This window comes from Leptonychotes weddellii, chromosome 3, assembly GCF_054177405.1.
Source record: "Leptonychotes weddellii isolate Sample4059 chromosome 3, ASM5417740v2, whole genome shotgun sequence".
Taxonomy (NCBI): domain Eukaryota; kingdom Metazoa; phylum Chordata; class Mammalia; order Carnivora; family Phocidae; genus Leptonychotes; species Leptonychotes weddellii.
The window spans coordinates 166,131,132-166,153,852 of NC_138371.1; the positions used below are offsets into that span (position 1 = coordinate 166,131,132).

The 22,721-nt window shown below is 38.8% G+C and overlaps 1 protein-coding gene and 1 non-coding gene across 4 annotated transcripts in view; one reads left to right on the forward strand and one right to left on the reverse strand.

The window, feature by feature from the left end:
- PCCA (propionyl-CoA carboxylase subunit alpha) overlaps window positions 1-22,721 on the forward strand; it is a 369,494-nt gene that overhangs the window by 46,803 nt on the left and 299,970 nt on the right. For all 3 annotated transcript variants that reach the window (XM_081815165.1, XM_081815167.1, XM_081815166.1), the window contains 2 exons: window positions 10,754-10,867; window positions 12,670-12,723. In XM_081815165.1, coding sequence (XP_081671291.1) covers window positions 10,754-10,867; window positions 12,670-12,723 — 168 coding nt within the window. The remainder of the gene's footprint in view (window positions 1-10,753; window positions 10,868-12,669; window positions 12,724-22,721) is intronic.
- On the reverse strand, window positions 21,558-21,665 carry LOC115940442 (U6 spliceosomal RNA). The gene has a single exon (XR_004075190.1). It is a non-coding gene; the product is annotated as a U6 spliceosomal RNA (small nuclear RNA).

Here is a 22,721-nt window from a genome sequence, read left to right on the forward strand (position 1 = left end):
GTTACTTGTATTTTCTTGTTTCTTCTTTTTGTTTTCCTCCCTTGCTACAGTTTTTCTTAGGTGGTACTATTTATAGTTTTACTATATAACTAAGCTCTACAAATTCATTCTTTCATAAGTGCTTGTCAGTGATGGGCTAAAAATTGTGATTGAATCTATGTGGGTTTTTTTGTTTGTTTGTTTTAGGATTTTATCTTCAGGTAATCTCTATACCCAATGTGGGGCTCGAACCCACAACCTGGAGATCAAGAGCTCCATACTCCACTGACGGAGACAGCCAGGTGCCCCTATATAGTTTTTTTTTTTTTAATTGTAAAGTATAAAGTAAAACTTACTGCTTTATTAACTTTTAATTGTGTAATTTGGTGGCATAAAGTACATTTACAGCATTGTGCCACCATCAGCACCGCCCATTTCCAGAACTTTGTGATGGAATCTCCACAGATTTTATAGGATCGCTTTCTAGGTTGTCTTTCGTCTTTTTTTTTTTTTTAAGATTTTATTTATTTGAGGGAGAGAGAATGAGAGACAGAGAGCATGAGAGGGGGGAGGGTCAGAGGGAGAAGGAGACTCCCTGCCGAGCAGGGAGCCCGATGCGGGACTCGATCCCGGGACTCCAGGATCATGACCTGAGCCGAAGGCGGTCGCTTAACCAACTGAGCCACCCAGGCGCCCCGGTTGTCTTTCGTCTTTAAGGCATATGTTTGGCTGCTGATTGTGGTTTTGTTCCCATCTTAGGGACTTCTAGTTCGGTTTGTGAGGTGCATATGCTCACATCTGTTAGGTATTTCTCTATGGTGGGATGATCTCTTTGAAAAGTTGTATCAGTCTGCAATCAGAAAGTTTTATTGACTACCTTGTGTGTGTACTGAGCTTCCCCGCAGTTAACAGAGAAAATGTCCTGCATTCGCAAGCATACAGTTAAGCCACATGAACGACTAGTCTCAGTTTTTCTTTCTTTCTTTGCATTTGCTCTTCAACTTAGGGAAGCCAGGCTTCTCTTTGTTGTTCTACTAAGTTGGTCCCCAAAATTGCCAGAAATTTGATTTGTTACATTCAGTAGCTACTTCTCTGAATCCCCATCTTAGTTGGTCTGTCTGAGGCATGCAGCAGTAATGGCTGGCCTTCCATTTTGATGTCTTTCTTCTCCCTCATCATCCTCTGGTCTCTCTGGGCTCTGTGCATCTGATGCCCTCTGTCTGCTGCTGGAGTGCCCTTCTGAAGTGCCTTCTGTCGCCAGAGCCCTCTTTGTCAGGTGAATTCTGACTTCATTAGCTGCAGTTGCTAATCAAACATTTATAGTCTATGTCACTGTGCTGTGTGCCAGAGGTCCTCACATAGCAGAGCTCACAGCATAATGGATTAAAAAAATGAATATGAAACGTCCTGATTTCTATTTAATAGTGTTATTGAGGTACAGTTTGCATATCATAAAGTTTACCCATTTTAAGTGTACAGTTCAGTGAGTTATAGTAAATTTTCAGAGTTGTGCAACCCTCACTACTATCCAGTTTTAGAACACTGCCATTAGCCATGTGGGTCCCTCGTGTCCATTTGTAGTCACTCCTTGTTCACCTCCATCTACGTAGCCACTGATCTGGTTTCTGCCTGTAGTTTTGCGTTCTCTAGAAACTTCAACAAAATGGAATTGTATAGTTGTTGGTTTTTTGTGTCTGGCTTCTTTTCACCTAGCATAATGCTTTTGAGATTCATTTGTGTTGTTGCATTGATCAGTTCTTTTTTTTTTCCCTCTTTGGTTGAGTATTGTTCTGTTGTATGAATATAACACATCTTATTCATTTACCAGTTGCTGGGCATTTGGGTTGCTTCTAGTTTTTAATTACTATGAATAATGCTGTTATGAATATGTGTATACAGGTCTTTGTGTGAACATATGTTATCATTTCTCTTGCATATATACTTAGGATTGGAATTGCTGGGTCATTTGGTAACTAAAACTTTTAGGTATACTTAAACTTTTAGGTAACTTAAACTAACCTTAAACTTTTCAGACTGGTTTCTGAAGCAGCTGCACCATTTTACGTTCCTGCTAGTAGCGTATGAGGGTTCAGATTTCTTCTCATTCATGCCAACGCTTGTTATTATTTGTCTTTTTTTATTATAGTCATCCTAGTCAGTGGGAATTGGTATTGCATTGTGCTTAATGGTGTCTTTTGAAGAGCAAAAGCTTTAAATTTTGCTGATCTTCAGTTTCTCAAATTTCTTTTATGGATCAATCTGCAGGGCACTGGCATCTATGGAGTCTATCACCTGAGCTTCCTTGCCCTGTGTTTCTGCTTGGCTGTTTGAAGATACCAAGCAGATCAGGCTGTTTATCCCACCTCCACTTCCCTGCCTTGTCTCAGTTTTGACAGTGCCCACATTGTTTGAGGGCTGGAGCAGCTGGTGGGCCTGCACGTTCACTAGCTCTACTTATGTTCTTCCTTCTCCAAGCCCCTTCAGGACTGGGGTGATTATGGCTTCCCACTCTTGCTAGTCCCTTGAAACCTCACCATCCTCTGTTGGTTTCGCTAGCCCTACTCTTTGTGTTATTTTCAGGTAAACATGTTTGATCATGCCACTTTACTCCTGGAGAATCCTGACTGACCCAATTTGGACTGAAAAGCATTTCTGAGACCGGTTGGAAAATGATGGCCTGTGAGCTAAATCTGGCCCATCACATGGTTTTTGTAAATCTTTATTGAGACACAGTCATGCCCATTTGGTTTTGTATCGTGTATGGGGCTCAAACTCACAACCCTGAGATCGAGTCGTGTGCTCTAGTGACTGAGCCAGCCAGGCACCCCTGGGAAATGTTCTGTTTTGCTTTTTGCCCTTGGTAGTCGAGGGAAACAAGTTAGAGAGGAATGTTGGAGTGGTTATTTAGTCAGTCTTCATGGGAAGACTGGGAAGCATGGGAAGTTATCAACCACTGTCCATACTTTTTGTTCTTAATATCCCTTGTTATGAAATTTATTCTTATTTTCATCGCATTAGCACAAAGAAAAAAACCCCTAAAAAGGTGATATGTTAGGGAAGTAACCCATGTCCTAGAAGACGGCAAAGATGACATCTGCCACAAGGCTGTCCGTGCCAAAAGCAGACAGCAGTCCACCCCAGCAACAGTAGGAGCGTCCTCGTGGTAGCATTGGTCGTCGTGTCACAGGTTCGCCAGGGGGATGTGATCCTTCTGTTGAGGGGCGACAAATGAAGAGGGTTGTGTCACAGCTAAGGAGCACTGGCCTCTCAAGAGCTGTGTTTTACTCTAATCTTTCTTGTGAGATTTTACTCTCCTTGCAGGCCAACAAGTTAGCTCTCAGTGTTTCATGCTGCTGATAGAAGGTAAAAGGTGGCTGGGTCAGGCACGAAGGACCGTTTGCTCCTCACAGCCATGGCAGTGGTCAGAGTATCAGCATTTTTGCTCTGGTTCCCCAAGTCCCAGTTCCCAGAAGGTGATATGAAGAGGGTCAGATGATACCTGCATATGAAATGGTTTGCGCTTAGCCTGCTTCTCACATAGTGAATCTTTTATAAATGGACTGTTAGCATCTCTGCACTTTGCCCCAGAGTCAGACACTGTCCTTCTCATCGAGGGCTGTTGGCTCTTCAAACACTTGTGCAAATATACTTTGAGCCAAAAGGCAGTTGGTGCCTTGCTCATATCATGTGCAGAAATATAAAATATTCAGGGAAAGTTTTTGCCAACTAGAGTTAAGGAGTCAGCATGTTTTGTAGCAAGCAGTCAACAAACAAGCGCCACTCAATCAGGAAGCAAGTAGTTCTAGAATAGTCATACTATGGGTGCTTGTTTTACTTAGTTGCCTAGCTTATGTGACTAGCTGCAGAAACTGCTCAGGATCAAGGGGTGGTTTAGACTTTGCCATTTGGAACACTCGGCAGGGATGTCTGGGGTGGTCAGATCCCCTGGTGAACTGCCTGTACCAAAAGTATGTAACGACCATTTATTTCCGTCTTTGACTCTGAGAACCTCTAAGACTGACCTGGCCGTATTCTAATGAAATTGCTACATCCAGTTCACTAATCTGGTTCTTTTTTTTTTAAATATTTTATTTATTTATTTGACAGAGAAAGACACAGCGAGAGAGGGAACACAAACGGGGAGTGGGAGAGGGAGAAGCAGACTCCCTGCTGAGCAGGGAGCCCGATGCGGGGCTCGATCCCGGGACTCCAGGATCATGACCTGAGCCGAAGGCAGTCGCTTAACCAACTGAGCCACCCAGGCGCCCTAATCTGGTTCTTATTAAGAGGAATTGAGTTGGTGCTTATGGCAGTGACTATATTTGAGATATTATTACAAGTAGTAGTTATTGATATTACAAAATACAGTGGTTTTAGGGGCATCTAGGTGGCTCAGTCCTGTCTGATTTTCCTTCTTTTTTTTTTTTTTGATTTTATTTTTTAGAAAGATTTTATTTATTTGAGAGAGGGAGAGAGCAAGAGAGAGAAAGGACGAGTGGGGGGAGGGGCAGAGGGAGAAGCAGATTCACTCTCAGCAGAGATCCGCGCCGCCCCCCCCCCCCCCCGACTCGGCGCTCGATCCCAGGACCCCGAAGATCCTGACCTGAGCCGAAGGCAGACACTTAACTACCTCAGCCACCCAGGTGCTCCCTCTTTCATCTTTTTTCTTTTTAAATCCTGGCTTGTATTTTGTGGGGGTGGGGGTGGAGATGAGCTCTGTCCCTTTCCCTGTCTCCTGCTTCCCCATATCTCCTAGCTCTGCCACTTGATTATCAATGTGAATTATTTCATCTCCTTACTTTTAAGCTCCTTACTTTTCAAGGGCATTTGTTCAAGTTTTTTCTAAGAAAGACTCCACTTCAAACCTTTTCTCAGCTATCACTCTGTCTCTCCCAACCTTTACAACCAACCATATAGATAGCCCCTGCCCCACCCTTTCATACTTACCTCTGCACGCCCCCCTTCCCCATTCCACAATCCATTTCGCTGCGGTCTTGGTACATTGACGTTGCTTTTGCTAAGATTTTGCTTTCATACTTCTTGTCTCCTCTCCCCTACTCCATCCTTCCCATTGCTCCCTGATGCTTCTACCAGGTGTCAGTGGTATGACAATATGGTTCTAGTCATGGTGCTTTTCATTCTTTTTTTGTTTACCATATTCTCAGAAATGCATCCCTGCCAAATAAAGACTCAACAAACTCTTTGGTTTCATAATTGGTTCTGGGACAGTTCCCTTTACTGATAGGAAAACAGGATTTTTTTTTTTTAATTCTTTATTTAAATTCAATTTAGTTAATGTATAGTATATTAATTTCAGGGGTAGGGGCACCTGAGTGGCTCAGTTGGTTAAACATCTGCCTTCAGCTCAGGTCATGATCCCGGGGTCCTGGAATCAAGTCCCGCATTGGGCTCCCTGCTCAGTGGAGATCCTGCTTCTCCCTCTCCCCCTGTCCCTCCGCTGCTTGTGGTCTTTCTCTTTCTCTCTCAGATATATAAATAAAATCTTTTTAAAAAATTTCAGGGATAGAATGTAGTGATCCATCAGTTGGATATAACAGTGCTCATTACATCAAATGTACTCTTTGTAATGCCCATCACCCATTTATCCCTTCCCCTCACCCCCATCCTCTCCAGCAATCCTCAGTTTGTTTCCTAGAGTTTAGTGTCTCATATGGTTTGCCTCCCTCTCTGTTTTCATCTTATTTTTCCTTCCCTTCCCCTATGTTCATCTGTTTTGTTTCTTAAATTCCACATATGAGTGAAACTCATATGGTATTTCTTTTTCTGACTGACTGACTTTGCTTAGCATAACACCCTCTAGTTCTATCCACGTCCTTGCAAATGGCAAGATTTCATTCTTGATGGCTGAGTAATATTCCTCTGTGTGTGTGTGTGTGTGTGTGTGTGTGTGTACACACACGTACATACACACACACCACATCATCTTTATCCATTCATCTGTTGATGGACATCTGGGCTCTTTCCATAGTTTGGCTTTTGTGGACATTGCTGCTATAAACATTGGGATGCGTGTGCCCCTTCAAATCACTATGTTTGTATTCTTTGGAAATACCTAGTAGTGCAATTGCTTGATCGTAGTGTAGCTCTATTTTTAACTTTTTGAGGAACCTCTACACTGGGAAAACAGGATTTTAGAAAATAGATTGAGAGTTTTGCAACTAGAAAAAACCCATTCTCTTTTCCCTGTAACTTTTAATTTTACCATTTGAAAATTATGTAAGTTATAACAGAAGAAAAATAGTAAAGTCACTAACTCTGCCATCCAAAAATCACAAATAAATGTGTCATGGTGCTACACATACAGTTTTACAAAATGGATTCAAAGCAAATATAGTATTTACTGATTTTGAAAAATCATTTTTTTAAAAAGATTTTATTTATTTGATAGAGAGCGAGTGAGTGCACAAGCAAGGGGAGTGGGAGAGGGAGAAGCAGGCTCCCTGCCCAGGACCCTGGGATCATGACCTGAGCCTAAAGCAGATGCTTAACTGACTGACCAACTCAGGTGCCCCTGAAAAATAATTATTTTCTAGAAATGAATTGCCTTCCTAGAAGGATATGCCAGAATGCTAGTCTGTTGACATTTGTCTAAGTCTCTTTAGATACATCGTATAGAATAGAGAGAAAGGTTCTTTTTTCCCCCCTCTTAGAAATAGGATTTTATCTGGTTTTTAAAAATGATTTTTCTGGGGGTGCCTGGCTGGCTCAGTTGGTTGAAGTGTGTGACTCTTGTTGTTGGGGTTGTGAGTTCAAGCCCCATGTTGGGTGTAGAGTTTAGTTCAAAAAAAATAAATAAAATCTTTAAAAAAAAAATGGCTTTTCCCCCCGGGTTTTCAAATTAAGATTGATGCAGTTGGCATGCTTTTCTTTACCTTTTCAGTCTTTAAGGGTGACTTTTGCTTGTTAAAGAATTGGGTTAGATCTGGTGGATACTGAAACCTGGACAGATTGTATGAGGCATTGCTCTTCTAGGGCAAGGAGGACATCTAATCTACATTCTCTCATCCTGGCAGTGTCTCACCTTGTGTTGTGTTCGCATTGGGTGATAGCCCAGGGAAAACTCAAGTATTCGTGAACATCGTAGAGAGTGCCCACCTAACTACAATCTTCTTGAGTGATAGGTTTCAAAAACAAAACCCTCCCAGCATGAGGAAACATCTTCAAAGCTGCTTATCTTCCCTGCCTTTCTCAGTCTGTATTAGTTTAGAAGGTATTTAAAAGCTTTCACTCAGATCCGGTCTAGTGTACTTTTCAACACTAAGGTGCTATGTTTTTGACCAAACAGAGTATCTTTTTAAAGCATATCTGACACATCTAATGGTCTAATATGAAATTTTCATTAACTCAGTTTTAAAATTCACGCACAATTTTTAACCTGTCTATATCCAAGTGTTTAAAGTCATTTAAAGAAAGACAGTGAGGAACATGATTTTTTTCAGTTCTGTCAGTTGAAAAACACTTTGTTAGATTATTATTTGGAAAATAAAAGGCTGGTTCAAGTAATTTTTTCTATTTAATAAAATTTAAAATCCAAAACTAAAATCTAAAACAAAAATTTAAAGCTTGAGGAAATTAATCTTCAAAAACCTATTGGAAAAGCTTCTGAAGACTACTTCATACGTAAAATCTTTTTTCTTTTTGAAACTTGTAGCCAGCAATATCCTAGTTAATTGATTAGTTCAGTTTAAACTTTTCCATGATTGTTACATATTACTGAAGTATTAGAAAAAGGAATTTATATTTATATTTTTCAAGTCGCTCTTCAGAAGAACACCTACATGGCTTGAATGCAGTTGGTTTTGTATTAATAACCCAGTGAAATAACGTCAGGCATTTAGTACAATAATAACAACAAAATTGAAATTTGAGTTTCAAAAGTTTAAAAAATTTTTCTTTCCTGATTGACTCATAAGTAAGTATCTCTTTGGGAACTAAGGCAGCAGAGGATTCTAGTTGTTTTTTTTTTTTTCTTTCAAATGGCTTTGCCCAGGATTTTTGCTAGTACTGACCCTGTGCTTCACTTTGGGTTTGTTAAGATGCTAGTATAGCTTCTACCCTAAAGAAAGGTTTGTTTCTGAGAAATAAAAGAAACCAGTCAACCATTAGAAACAGCATGTTTTGCCTTTTCTTTGTAAAGCCCGTAAGCAGTTTTGACCTGCTTTTGACATTAATTTATTTGAATGTTTGTTTGAACAGTATTGATCATCTGCTAAAATATGTTAGGCTCTGAGCTAGATTCTCAGTATGTTTACAGTTCGTAATAACAGGAAACATGTCTATTAAGATGTTAGTTATAAAACAAAAGGATGCAAAATTATATATGCCGTATGGTTACAAAGTGTATTTAGAAAGACAGACTAGTCAAGGGGCGCCTGGGTGGCTCAGCATGATCCCGGGGTCCTGGGATCGAACCCCGCATCGGGCTCCCTGCTCAGCAGGAAGCCTGCTTCTCCCTCTCCCACTCCCCCTGCTTGTGTTCCTGCTCTCGCTATCTCTCTCTCTGTCAAATAAATAAATAAAACCTTTAAAAAAAAAAAATACTAGTCAAAATACTATTTAGATTCTCCTCTTTTTGATGCATGTTTATTACAGAAATTTTGGACATATAAATATACACACATATGTGTGTATGTGTCTTTTAATTTCTTCCCATACAACCTTCAGTTCCCATATGTATTGCTAAGATTGGAGAATTTTTAATTTGCGTTAGACTTTCACCTCAAAGACAATGGCTTAGGGGCGCCTGGGTGGCTCAGTCCTTTAAGCGTCTGCCTTCGGCTCAGGTCATGATCCCAGGGTCCTGGGATCGAGCCCCGCGTTGGGCTCCCTGCTCAACGGGGAGCCTGCTTCTCCCTCTCCCTCTGCTGCTTTCCCTACTTGTGCTCTCTCTCATTCTCTGTAAAATAAATAAAATCTTAAAAAAAAAAAAGACAACGGCTTAACAATGAAAGTTATTAAATAAACTGCCATCCATGTGTATCTATGAGTTAATGAGCTTTTAACACATAACATTGTGCTGGGAGTGATTTAAAAAGGAATTTAAGACCTAACCTCTGCCTTTCAGGACCTTCTAATCTGGTGGAGGAGAGTGTCTGAATTGTAACAATCTATAAAGCAGTCAGAATAACGTTGCTAGGCAGGATGCAATTAAATGCCAAAATTTGCACTAAGTACTATCAGAGTTCAGATTAAAGGAGATTCATCTGAAGCTGAAGTACCTGGGAAAGACCCAGTGGTAGAAGTGAAACTTGGGCATCTTTAGTAGTAGGTAGTACTTGGAGGTGAATAAAATACACAGAATAAATGTGGATTTAACTTTACTTTATCCCCACCTGGCTAATGCATTCTTTTTAAAGGATTGCTCAGTGTTCAGTTTCTTTCTTATAGAAAGAAAGCCACAGTTACAATAACAAAGTTGCACTGGGCAGGGGCAGAAGAGGAGGAGCATTCTGGCCTGAGGGGAAGAACAACTTGAGACGGGGTGGGGTGGGGGAGGGGGGAAGCAAGGCAGAAATAACCACAAGGAGAGCCTTGCTTTGAACATGGGAATATTTAGGATCCCTTTGTGAGCCTGGCTGCTTTTCTTCACAGGGGACATTATTAAAGATACTACAGAGTGTATATATTTGAGTATTTTCCATTAAAATATTGATGTGTAAATCTCTTGGGCATGATATAATTTTTTTACTTATTGGAAAGTATTGAATTGATAAAGATAACTCAGCTTTCTAAAAGATGACTTAATTGGTTTTATTTTTTATAGATGTCATTTAAAACAACGTGCTTCTTAAAAATTCATGGCTGAAGAATAGAACTTAGCAATACTCAAAAGTATTTTCCATCTTGGACTTTGGGCGGGGGGTGGGGTCATAAAAGTCCAGGTAGATGTAGGTGTTCTAGTTTTTATGTCTGCCTTGTAAAATAAATTTAAATGGATTGGAAGTTCCTTAAACTGGAAAACTGTTAGGGAAAGCCATTTCAAAGATATATGAATCCTTTTATCATTTTAAAAGAATGGTTTCTTTCAGAAATAAGTTACTCTTTTCAGTAGTGAATGCCTCACCTCAAGCAAAAATATTGGTGTAAAAAGGTTGTACAGTGAGTAGTCTTAAAAATGGAGCATATATTTCTAAGTTTTGAGTAGACTTAGAATTAATGCATATATCAGCTCTTCTAGGAGTAAAGGTAAAAATGGATGAGGATCAAATGTGAGAGTATTTAAATGATTGTCAAGATTTTCTGGCTCGTTGATATTGAAGTCTTTAGTTCTGGACTTTAATTTGTGCCTGGTGCTGACCTGATGCTGTGCAGGGACACTCACTGCATCCCTTCATTCAGTTTCTCTAATTATCCCCACTTCCTGGGGAGCTTGCTTAGAACTGGGCATGAGTGCTTGTTAGGAAAATATTGGACTACTGGCTACATGTAACAGGGTAGTTTTTGATACAAGATTTATATGTAGATGAACTGAATAGGGGGCCAACGTTTGCAGGGGTTTTATTTAATCAAATTAGTAGGGAATATTATGGAAGTTCTCTGGCTAGACAATGATTAGGCTTGTAATAAATGAAAGTCATGGTTAATATAGTTCCTGAGCTGATATGTTACACTATTCTTTTTTTAGTGCACTTTCAAAAAGACCTGACTACTTAAATAAGGGAAAAAATCACATTTGCAATTTTGTGTGTATTCACGAATGATGGGAGTTCTTTTTGCTGGGAGCATCTGTTAATGCAGAGATTTGTCTCTTCAGGTTCATGTGAAAATGGCGGATGAGGCTGTTTGTGTTGGCCCAGCTCCCACCAGTAAAAGCTACCTCAACATGGATGCCATCATGGAAGCCATTAAGAAAACCAGGGCCCAAGCTGTGAGTCTGAATGAATCTATCTACTGCAGCTGTTTCATATATAGTGAGCAGAAAGCTAGAGTTTGTATTCAGAAAAAAAAAAAAAAGAATGATTGAAAATGCTGTTGCTGTTAGTTCATGTCACATGAGTTAAATGTGGCCGAATTCGCTACTGGAAATCAAAGGCTTTGTAGCATCTGGCAGTGTTGGTCGCTGATCCTGCAGGTGGCTGTTGGATTCAGCTTTCACACCAGGGAGCAGTTTCAGTTCATTTCCAAATTTGTTAGGAAAAAAAAAAAAGAAAAGAAATACCAATTAGTTTTGAGTATTAACCCTTTCAGTGCAATAAGAACATTAAAAAAATCTGTTATAGGATCCAAAAGATTCTTGTTTAAATTGTTTTATTCATTTAAAAATTACGTATACCTGGTTACACTTCCAGAAATAAAAACTATGCAATTGATGATAATTTTAGTTTGATAATGTCAGTAGAATACACTTAACTTACAGGGAGAAATCAGTAATTCTTCCCATCTCCAATTCTGTTTGAATGGGGTGGAATCCAGGGAAGAATCTGGTTTCTGACATCAGGAATTGTGTATTATTGGTGCCGTGTGTGTGTGTGTGTGTTTTATAGATCAGAGAACTAATTATATATAATGTTGCAAACTATGCAGAGTTATCTCTGAAATTGGATGGAAACAGCCAACACCAGCAATTAGCCTGGAGTACTTCAATTAGTGTTCACATGTCTTGTGAAAGAAATGTTTTAGTTAAGATACATGTTTAAATAAATAACTGAATTCATGAACCCATATTATAGATGTTTACAGTTTATTATCAGAGTTAATGAAGGTAAAACTCTTAACTCTTTAACGATAGCTTGTCAGAATACAATCTTTTGTTAAATGTTTCTATAAAACGCAATTGGTGGAGTGAAACTCTTTACCTGTGATGCAGTTGTTTAAATTCTGTACCAGGTTCATAAAACATTTAAAAATCTCAGATGTGTAGCTACTTCTAGATTATGATATTGGCTCCTTGCGAAATTTGGCTTTCCTTACAGTAGAATTGTTTTCCTGGAAATATGTTCAGTCTTGATTGATAATAGGCTAAATGTGTTTGAACAGTGTGATAGGCCAGGATGATAGAACTTAAATCATAGCAACATGGTTTGTGAGAGGATAGCATAAAGTGATTATGAATGGTTAAGTGGGCCAAGGAGGGAAAAAAGAGTACATGTTAGAAGAAAAAAATTCAGTGTATAAAGAAAAAGTAAAACCAGATTTCGACTTTAGTTTTGACCAACACTGCTCATTGGGTGGCTGAGTGTATTCATGTGGTCAGGAATAAAATATGTTAGTTGGCTTAGCCAGATTTTTGGAAAGCAGCATTTCCCGGGACTCTAAAGAAAGGGGAATTAGGAGTTTTTCATCTATCTCACAAATGGTTTCTTTTAACCTTGTTCTTTGGCCCACTAACTATTAAAAAATTTGGCTTAGGGCCAAAATTAGCCTCAGAAAAAGTAGGGAGAGTTCAGGTTGTGTTGAAATAGAGTTCAGGTTGTGCTGAAATAGGTTGTGTTGTAGGTCAATGGTCCTGTTTACGGTTAGGACAAAGGTGGTGTGCTGTAAGTGAATATTAGGCAGTTTCTTGGAATTTGGGTCTGTACTCAGGAATGTGGGTTGCAACTGTCAGTATGTAGGAGAAGTAACCTGACTCCAGGCCCTTAAAATATAAACACATGAGTGCACTCTCTATGTTGCTTATAAAGGTTTTGTGATATGATAAAATTGAAAGTGCTTTTTGTTTTCATTTCTAAGGTACATCCAGGTTATGGATTTCTTTCAGAAAACAAAGAATTTGCCAAATGTCTGGTAAGTTAGTAATGAACCAGAATCTGTTAACTTATATTTCAGAAAGCAGTATAATGGTGTTACTTTTGTAACTGTGGGTAGTGATGAATTACAGATATTTTAAAAAAGATTTTATTTATTTATTTGAGAGAGAGAGAGAGAGAGAACACGAGCAAGGGGGTGTGGGGGGGGCAGAGGGAGAGGGAGAAGCAGACTCCCTCCTGAGCAGGGAGCCTGACAAGATGCTGATCCCAGGACCCTGGGATCATGACCTGAGCTGAAGGCAGGTGCTTAACCCACTGAGCCACCCAGGCGCCCCTGAATTACAGAATTTTAATTGACCTGTCAGTTCTTTGAAAATTATTTGTGAAAAGTGAAGAGGTTTTATTCTGTAACCCGGGTCTTGGTTTGAAGAATAAAAGTGGAAAAGTTATAAAATCATCTTTATATCTAATGAATGACACCAAGTTTGTTATATATTTTATGGACTTCTAAAAAATTCAGCTCTTTAGATTTGTAGCTACCTGTGTCAAGGAGTCCAGTGATTTATTTTATACAAGAGCATTATTTCTCTTTTCATTGCATATTGTGGCATTGAAGATCAAATCTTACTGCCTTCTCTATTTTGGGAAAAGATTTATGCATGATTTGAGTCTCAGATATTACCACCCTGATTGGGTGAATTGAACTGATTTCCCAGGTGTATTTATAACTACATTCAAGATGGTACTGAAACCTTAGTTTTCAGGTGCTAAAATAGGATTTTGAATGTTTCGAGAAGCCGATTACATCAGTTATCCCAGGTGTTATCTTAATTTATTATTCTAATGTGTTATACTTTGTTTCTGTGAAATGCTTGTGTTTTGTTCTTTCATGGATTCAAAATTATGAATGTAATTTTCTAGATATTTCCACTTAAAATCCATAAATTTAACTTGGACAGTTTTTAAGAACCAAGAGTTCTAGTTTAGAACGATCTATTTTAACCAGGTGGAAGATTAAAAACTAGGGCCTAAAGATGAAACTGAGGCCTACAGAAATTGTGATGTAAGGTGACAAAGCTAATGGTAGTAAGTGTCTGGAGAGGGCAGATTGGGTGGAAGCAGCCCAAGGTCCAGATTTGCCAGGTTGTGTGTGGTATAATCACGCTTTTCCACTTATATTCTTTTTCGTTATCGTCTTGTTTGAAATTTTGGCTGTGTTCTGTCATTATGTCAGAAGGTGATTTGACTATAACACGTATGAATGTGCCTGTATAATATAAGGTACTGAATTTAAGTTGTATAGAGGAGACGTCTCTAAACCATGGCCCGTGACCCAAATGCAGCCTGCCACCGATTTTTGTAAGTTAAATTTTATTGGCACAAAGTCAAGCCCATGCATTTACATGTTGTCAGTGGCTCCTTTTGCTCTGTAACAGCAGAACTGTGTAGTTGTAACAGAGATCAAGTAACCTGCAAAGCCTAAAATATTTACTGCATGGCCCTTTGTAGTAGAAATTTGCCAATTCCTGGTATTAACTTCTCTGAGTCTAAGAGAAGTTAAATGACATGGCCATTATGTTCATTCATGCATTCATTTAGTCATTAAAAAGTGGTTGTTTGGTATCTATGTTTAAGGTATTTGAGAAGGGTATAAAAATGAATCAGATGTGTGTTCTGCTCATGAGGGGCTCACAGTAAGGTCAGATAATTCAAGTACACAAATGACTTCAATTCAGGGAAGAAAATATTACGAAGAAGTTCACGTTTTCCTTAAATGAAGATTATTTCCATCAGGGGTTTCATGTTAAAAGAGTGCAGAATATATGAATGATTACCTTCCTTTCTCATGAATTTTCTTTCTGATCTCCTCTCCTCCATTTCCCTTTCTCAGAGCTATGCGTCAGCCAAGCCAGAACACCGTGCTGTTCTCAAACGTGGCTGGTTCTTTCGTGTTCCATCCTTTTTGTGTTTCTTTGCCCAAGGGGCACACTTGTCCTCTCCCACATTTCTAACGATTGCCTCTCCTGAAAGGCACAGTTCACATGTTACTTCTACCAGAGTAGTTTCCATATCCCTCTGGTGAGAAGTAATGTCTTTGCTCTGTTTTCTAGAGCATTTTTTTTTTTTAAGATTTCTTATTTGATATACTACTTTACATATTAGGTTAAAATTATTTCTGTATATTAATTTCCTCTTGAGACAAGACTTGGCCTTGTCAGTCTTTCTTTCCCTTTTGTTTTATAGTCTAATGATTTCAACATAGTGGATTCAATGAATGTTATGGAAAGATTAAATAATCATTAGGTTAAGAATTATAAAACAACATGCAAGGAAACTTTCTCCTATCACAAAACGGACTGTTTTATAGCTAAAAAGCAGTATTGCTGTGTTTTGGCTCACTGAAAATATGCAGCTAGTGATAACTAGCCTCTTGGTTTTTGTGCATCATGGCAAGATTCCTTTTGGGATATAATTTTCCTAGCATTAAAATCTTTTCCCATTGGAGTGTGCCATTTAAAATGCTCCTTTTGAAAAAAATAAATAAATGCTCCTTTTGGAATGTCTGGTTATAGGTGGTAAGTTCCATTAAAAAACAAAAAAAACAAAAGACAACAGCATTGAAATGAGATTGCCTACTGATTTTGTTAGGCCATATAAACATTGTGTGGTTGGTGACCAGCCATTGAAATTCAATAGTTACTATCGCAAACTGAGTATATTCTTAGATATCTAATTTCCAATGTAGTGGTAGATGGATTACCATGTTGATAGATTATCATGTTGATGGTGATTACCATCATGATTACCATGTTGATGATGATGACTTAGCAAGGAGGAAATGGATTTTTTTTTTAAAGTTGAATACTGTGGAGTTCCCTTTATTGTAATACCATATCCTATGTTTGAGATTTAATCAAATACGGAGATTTTTTTTTCCATTTATTTTTAGTTCCTTTTTTTAAAAAATTTATTTATTTTAGAGAAGAAAGAGAGGGGGAGAGAATCTTAAGCAGACTTCTCGCTGAGTGTGGAGCCCAACGTGGGGCTCGATCTCACAACCCTGAGATCACGACCTGAGCCGAAGCCAAGAGTTGGCCACTTAACCAACCGACTGTGCCACCTAGGCACCCCAGTTCTGTTTTTTTTTTCAACTGCTATTCAAAGACCCGCATATTTATTTTGTTTGTAGAAAAACTAGTTGTGCTTTATGTAATACATTGTTGTTTTTAGTTAACAACTATGAATAATTTCTGGATTTTTTTTCCCCCCTGAATTTTTGCTATATATTTGCATTAGAAAGTATACAATAGGGGCACCTGGGTGGCTCAGTAGGTTAAGTGTCTGCCTTCGGCTCAGGTCATGATCCCAGGGTCCTGGGATCAAGTCCCACATCAGGCTCCCTGCTCACTAGGGAGCCTGCATCTCCCTCTCCTCCCCGCTCTCCCTCTCCTCCCCACTTGTGTGCTCTTTCTAGCTATCTTTCTCTCTCAAATAAATAAATAAAAATCTTTAAAAAAAAAAGTATACAATAAACCAAATATAAAAGCATACTAAAGTTTATAAGTTTTCTTTACAAGACTAATTCTTTTTTTTTTTTTTAAAGATTTATATTTTTATTTGACAGAGAGACACGCAGCGAGAGAGGGAACACAAGCAGGGGGAGAGGGAGAGGGAGAAGCAGGCTTCCTGCCAAGCAGGGAACCTGATGCGGGGTTCGATCCCAGGACCCTGGGATCATGACCTGAGGCGAAGGCAGACGCTTAACGACTGAGCCACCCAGGCGCCTTCGCCTTTTTTTTAAATAACAGCCTTCACTTGGGGCTGTGTGGGGAGTGTATTTGTGGGTGCAAGTGATAACTGTTCTTTATCCTTAATTTACATGCAATGGGATCAGATTACACAGAGTCTGTACTATACCTGATTTCAACAACATCATACCTTGTTTTTGCTTAAATCATGGAAAAGACAAAGCTACAAATAACCCTCGTGAAGAAATTTAAGTAATTTTAATGTGCTGAGCCAACAGATTTTTATTTGCAGACTGTTTTTCATTCTGTATTTCCTCTCTGGGTTCCTTGTATTCTGAGCAGTAAAAGCAGAGTGTTAGGAGGCTATGAGGACGGTTAGAATGAAGAAAAGAAATTCCAAGAGCTTTGGAGAGTAAAATTACCTGTTCCTGGAAAGGGGAGGTATTGGTTTAAGGAGATTTCTTAGTGTTCCTAGTTACTTTTCTAGCTTACACACACACACACACACACATTTTCATACTATTTTATGTTTAAGTGATGCACAGCATTATAAATTATAGTAATTAGCTGTATGAGAAATTTGTTTTATTAAATAACTTGTGTTTCATGTTTGGGTCTTACTCATGTATTTAAAAGATATGTGTGTATATGCATATAGATGGTGAGTTCTATCCACAGTGCTCAGCATTGAGGGTATAGAGGAGGACTATAGCAAGCATGTTAGGTTTGATGATTGTATTCTTTTATCTCCTTTCACTGGACACTTTTAAACAGGATAAGGAATATAACAGTAATGAGGTGTGATTTTTCTATCCATTGGATTAACCAAAAATTTAAAAAAATAGCTGTAACATCCAGTATAGGCACGTATACAGGAACGTTGTCTTGTTCTTGGGCGTGTAAATTATTTTAGGGTTTTTTTTTTTTGCGGGGGGAGTGGTGTGCCAGAAATTTGCTGGTATCTATCAAAATTTAAAATGTATATGTTCTTTGATTTGACAGTTGCAGCCTTATAAATTTCACCTACAAAGATAAACTTTTTTTTTTCCCCAAAGATTTCATTTATTTATTTGATAGAGACCGTGAGAGAGGGAACACAAGCAGGGGGAGTGGGGGAGGGAGAAGCAGGCTTCCCGCAGAGCAGGGAGCCCGATGCGGGGCTCGATCTCAGGACCCTGGGATCATGACCTGAGCCGAAGGCAGACGCTTAACGACTGAGCCCAGGTGCCCCTAATCTGATAGTTTTCATGTGTATTTTCTGAGTTTAGATTTTTTTCCTGTTGAGATTAATAGTTTGGTAGGATTATACTGCTATATACATGTGCATAATACTGTAGTTTACCAACTACTTTGACGCATGATTGCTTTCTTCCATGCAACCGCTGAAGCTGGATATTATTAACTCTGTATAACAAAAGGAAAACAGTGACTCAGGTGCAGTGACCTACCAGTAGTCACAATCTGCTAGTAACAGTCAGGCCTTGACCCAGGTTGGCTGACTTTTGGGTACAGAGAATTTGGGGGAAGAACAAAACACTGTGTTCTAATTGGCAAAGTTGGAAAGAGAGAACGTTCAAGGAGAAGGCAAAAAAGACCAAAGTAACTGTAGCCAACTTGGCCAAAGCCCATAGAAACCTTAGAAACCATAGAAACCCACTTTGTTATCATATAGGCAGCAGGTGATCAGATTGTAGGAAAATGACTGTGGCGTGGGTACAAACTGGAAGACGGCATTTTGCTAGGTTGTTTCTTGTCAGTTATGATGTTGTAATCCATAGTGTGTTATTAAAGTATGTTGTAAGTGGTTCATAACTAATACTAAAATTCAAGTTAGCAAGTTGGCCAGTGGTTTCATTTAACAATATTTTTGTTAAGATAGTGTAAAGTAAATTTAAAGGGATTCATATGATACCCTATTCACTTGTAGTTGTAAAAACTTTTTTTTTTTTGAGTAGGCGAATAAAGGAGAGGCTTAGACCTTGCAAATCCAGAATTGTATATAACTCTGATTTTATCTATGTGGGCTGTGATCTTGGTAATTCACAGAAGTGTTTTGTGCATGACTGTTGAAATTGATTTATATTATGGCTTAAGAATGTTGAGAGGGGCGCCTGGGTGGCTCAGTCGTTAAGCGTCTGCCTTCGGCTCAGGTCATGATCCCGGGGTCGTGGGATCGAGCCCTGCATCGGGCTCCCTGCTTGGTGGGAAGCCTGCTTCTCCTTTTCCCACTCCCCCTGCTTGTGTTCCCTCTCTCGCTGTGTCTCTCTCTGTCAAATAAATAAAATCTTTAAAAAAAAAAAAAATGTTGAGAAATAGGGGGTGCCTGGGTGGCTTAGTTGATAAAGCATCTGACTCTTGCTTTTGGTTTAGGTCATGATCTCTGGCTTGTGAGGTTGAGCCCTGTCCCTAGCTCCCAGCTGGGCATGGAGCCTGCTTAAGATTCTCTCTCTCTCTCCCTCTCTCTGCTTGCCCCTCTCTCTCCCCCTCTCCCTTTGCCACCGCCACCACCTTACCCCCTCCCCCGCACGCTTTGTCTCTCTCTCTTAAGAAAAAAAAAAGTTGAGAAATGTTACTAATATATTTTGTAGATACAGTTTTAACTATATATGTTTTCTTAACATTAGTAGAATTCACGTTTTGGACACAAATCTCTGGTTTTATTATGTTAAAATTAAAACTTTTCAAGAATGTAAAATCTTAAATTTAAGTCACGTGTATGTTGAAAGAGAAGGTTTCCTTCATCTGTGCAACTCTGACCTCAAACCCCATTTAATTCCCTGGAGGCCGCCACTGTACCACTGCAACCATATTTTTATCCATCTGGAGTGAGTGTGTGTGTTAGAATTTTGCTATTGATTTGTAATGTAGGGTACTCTTATTTGCCGAAGTAGGGTTTTGTTTATAAGAAAACAAGTGGCACAGAATATTTCTTGCCTTCCCCCAGGCTCTTAAAAATAGGTATGGAATGCCAACCTTCAGATATCACTAGCACCATTCTTACTTTATCTTCCTGACAATCTGTGACGTATTATCGTCATCCTTGGTTTTAAGAAGAGAGAATAATCTCAGAAATAAAGGCTTTAACCAGTGTCACATAGCTAGTAAATGAGAGTGTAGTTTCTAACAAAAGTTAGAAATTCCCAACTCAGTAAATGTTCCAAACTGCTTCAAAGATGAATTGAACCTAGACCAAATTGTTAGTGTTTTCTGTTTTGGTTTTTGAAATGATAGCTTTGGCGGGTACCTATTTTTGCTTTTGGAGGCTTTTATCTTTTTGCTATTGGTGTGCCATTTTTAAGGTCTAAAAACAATTATCTTTGTTTTTCTGATCTTTTGATCTTGGACACCAATCAGAGTAACTGTCTTCACTTGGATTTGCTGTGAGTGAGCTGGTAGAGCTGTACAGTAGACATGGATACCTTTACTGCTCTGTGATATACTTATGTTGAATTAATCTGGTCTCTGTGGATTTGGAGGAGAAAGTTCAGTGACTCTTTCCTTCTGACAGTTTATAATATATTTGTAATTGTGACTCTTAAATGTCATGTTCAGCAGAATTTATGAAAACCTATGCAAGTAATTTCATAAAACCATCATCATAACAGAATGTCCTTTGAAATGTTTCAGAACACGTTTCTTTTCCTGGATGTTGGATTAGAGGTTAGCTTCTAGAATATTTGTTTAAGAATTTGAAGATGATGTTGAGTAGAAATGCTCTAACATGGGTAACTTGAGAAGGAGAAATTTCCCTTTATTTCTAGTGAGTTTTTTAAGGGTGTAGACAAGGCAGTACATTGAGGATTGAGGGTTTGGTCTTCAATAGGAAGGTTAAGAATCCGGGATTTAACTAAAAAAAAAAAAAAAAAAAAATCTGTGATTTGATGAGATTGGGATTTCGTACCCTATCCTTAAAGTTAAAATAGCTTGGATTTATACTCAGGCTTTCCTTCTCTCCCTCCTTACTGTCCCCTTGCACTTACTAGCACAGTCTGGAATCAGAGTTAGAATTCTTGCTCTGCCATTTTGTAGCTGTATGATCTTGGACAAGTTGCGTAATGTTAACTCTAAAGACTCTCAAGTGTCTTATGCTTACAGTGTGCACAATATGCACTTTTCCAACTGACTGTTCATATTGAAAACATGTCTTTTGTAGCCAGCATGTAGGTGGGTTGTACTTTTTAAATCATTCTCATAATCTATATCTTTAATTGTAGTGTTTATTATGTTTTTTGGTTTGCCTTCTTTTCTTTAATAACAGCTTTACTGAGATACAATTCCCATGTCCTAATAGTCACCCTTTTGTGATAAGCAATTCAGTGCTTTTTAGTACTGTCATGGATTTGTGTACCCTCACCAATATGCAATTTCAGTAAGATCTGTTAACGTTTAATATATTAGTGATGTGACTGGATTTATGGCTACCATTCTATTTTCCTGTCTTACTTGGATTATCTTAATTTTTGGAATTCCATTTAAATTTATCTATGAAGACCTTTTCCATTTTTTAGTGTTTTTTCTAGGTATTGCAGTATACATCCTTAATTTATATGGTCTATTTAGAGTTAATATTATACCATTTTAGGTGTGCCTGGGTGGCTCAGTTGGTTAAGCATCTGCCTTTGGCTCAGGTCATGATCTCAGGGTCCTGGGATCAAGCCCTGCATTGGGCTCCCTGCTCAGCAGGGAGCCTGCTTCTCCCTCTCCCTCTGCTGCTCCCCCTGCTTGTGCTCTTGCTCTCTCTCTGTCAAATAAATAAGTAAAATCTTAAAAAAATATATATACCATTTTAGGTAAAATGTAGAAATGTTAAAATTGTATAGTCCCCTTCCCCTCTCTTTCCATCAGCATTCTCTGTTACCATTGTCATGTGTATTTCATCTGCATATATTATACATTCCATGGGAAAATGTCATAATTTTTACTTTAAACATGTTTAAGGGGAGTTAGGACATTTCCTTCATTAATGACTCAAATATCAGTCCCTTGAAATTAAGATTGATTTTCATTTTGCTCTATTTTCAGGGTACCTTGAAGAAATTATGATTTATTTTTGTCTTTTATTATATACATATTTAATGTGGTATATCATATATAACATAGAATTACCTGTTTCACCATTTAAAAAAATTTGGAATGCTTTATGAATTTGCATGTCATCCTTGTGCAGGGGCCATGCTAATAATCTTCTCTATCCTCCCAATTTTAGTATATATGGGGCCCTTTTCACCATTTAAAAAAAAATTTGAGGAGCACCTGGGTGGCTCAGTCGGTTAAGCATCTGCCTTCAGCTCAGGTCATGATCCTGGGGTCCTAGGATTGAGCCCTGCTTTGGGCTCCCTGCTCAGTGGGGAGCCTGCTTCTCGACCTCTCCCTCTGCCTCTCACCCCTCTGCGCTCTCCCTCTCCGCTCTATCTCAAATAAATAAATAAAATCTTTAAAAAAAAATCTAAAAAATTTTTGAGAGAGGGTGAGTGAGTGCCTTAACGGGCGGCCTGGCGGGGGAGGGAGGAACAGAGGGAGAGAGAGAATCCCAAGCATGCTCCCTGCTGCTGAGCGTGGAGCCTGAAGCAGGGCTTGATCCCAGGACCCTGAGATCATGACCTGAGCCCAGATCACTAGTCAGACACTCAACTGACTGAGCCACCCAGGTGCACCCCTTTTCACCATTTTTAAGTGTACAATTCAATGGCATTAAGTACATTTATAGTGTGCGGCTATCTCTGCTATTTATGTCTAGAGATGTTTCATCATCCCAAACTGAAACTTTGCACCCATTAAACAGTAACTCTCTGTCACTGCCACCCATACCCCTGGTAAGGTGTGTTTTACTGTCTGTCTTTATGAATTTGCCTATTCTAGGTAACTCTTATAAATGGAATCATAGAATATTTTACCTTTTGTGTCTGGCTTATTTGAGCATAATGTCCTCAAGCTTCATCCATGTTGTAGTGTATGTCAAAATCTCATTGCTTTCTAAGTCTGATAAAGTCCATGGTATGGCTGTATCACATTTTTATCTGCCATCTGTTTGATTGTCACCCAATTTGTACATGAGTAGAAGGCAGAAATCATGCTTTTTAATTCTTTTGTATCACTGAAGCTTTCAGTAGATGCTTGTTAACTATTCAGTAGGTGAGAGAAGTTGCTGAATTAAAACTTGGAATTCTGGAAATAAATATAGAAAGTGCACATTGAGAAACTTCCTGTGTTTTTAGGTTGCAGTGCTATTTTTAATTTATAGTAACTTTGTGATCTCTTAAGGTTGAATTTCATCTATTTATTTGTG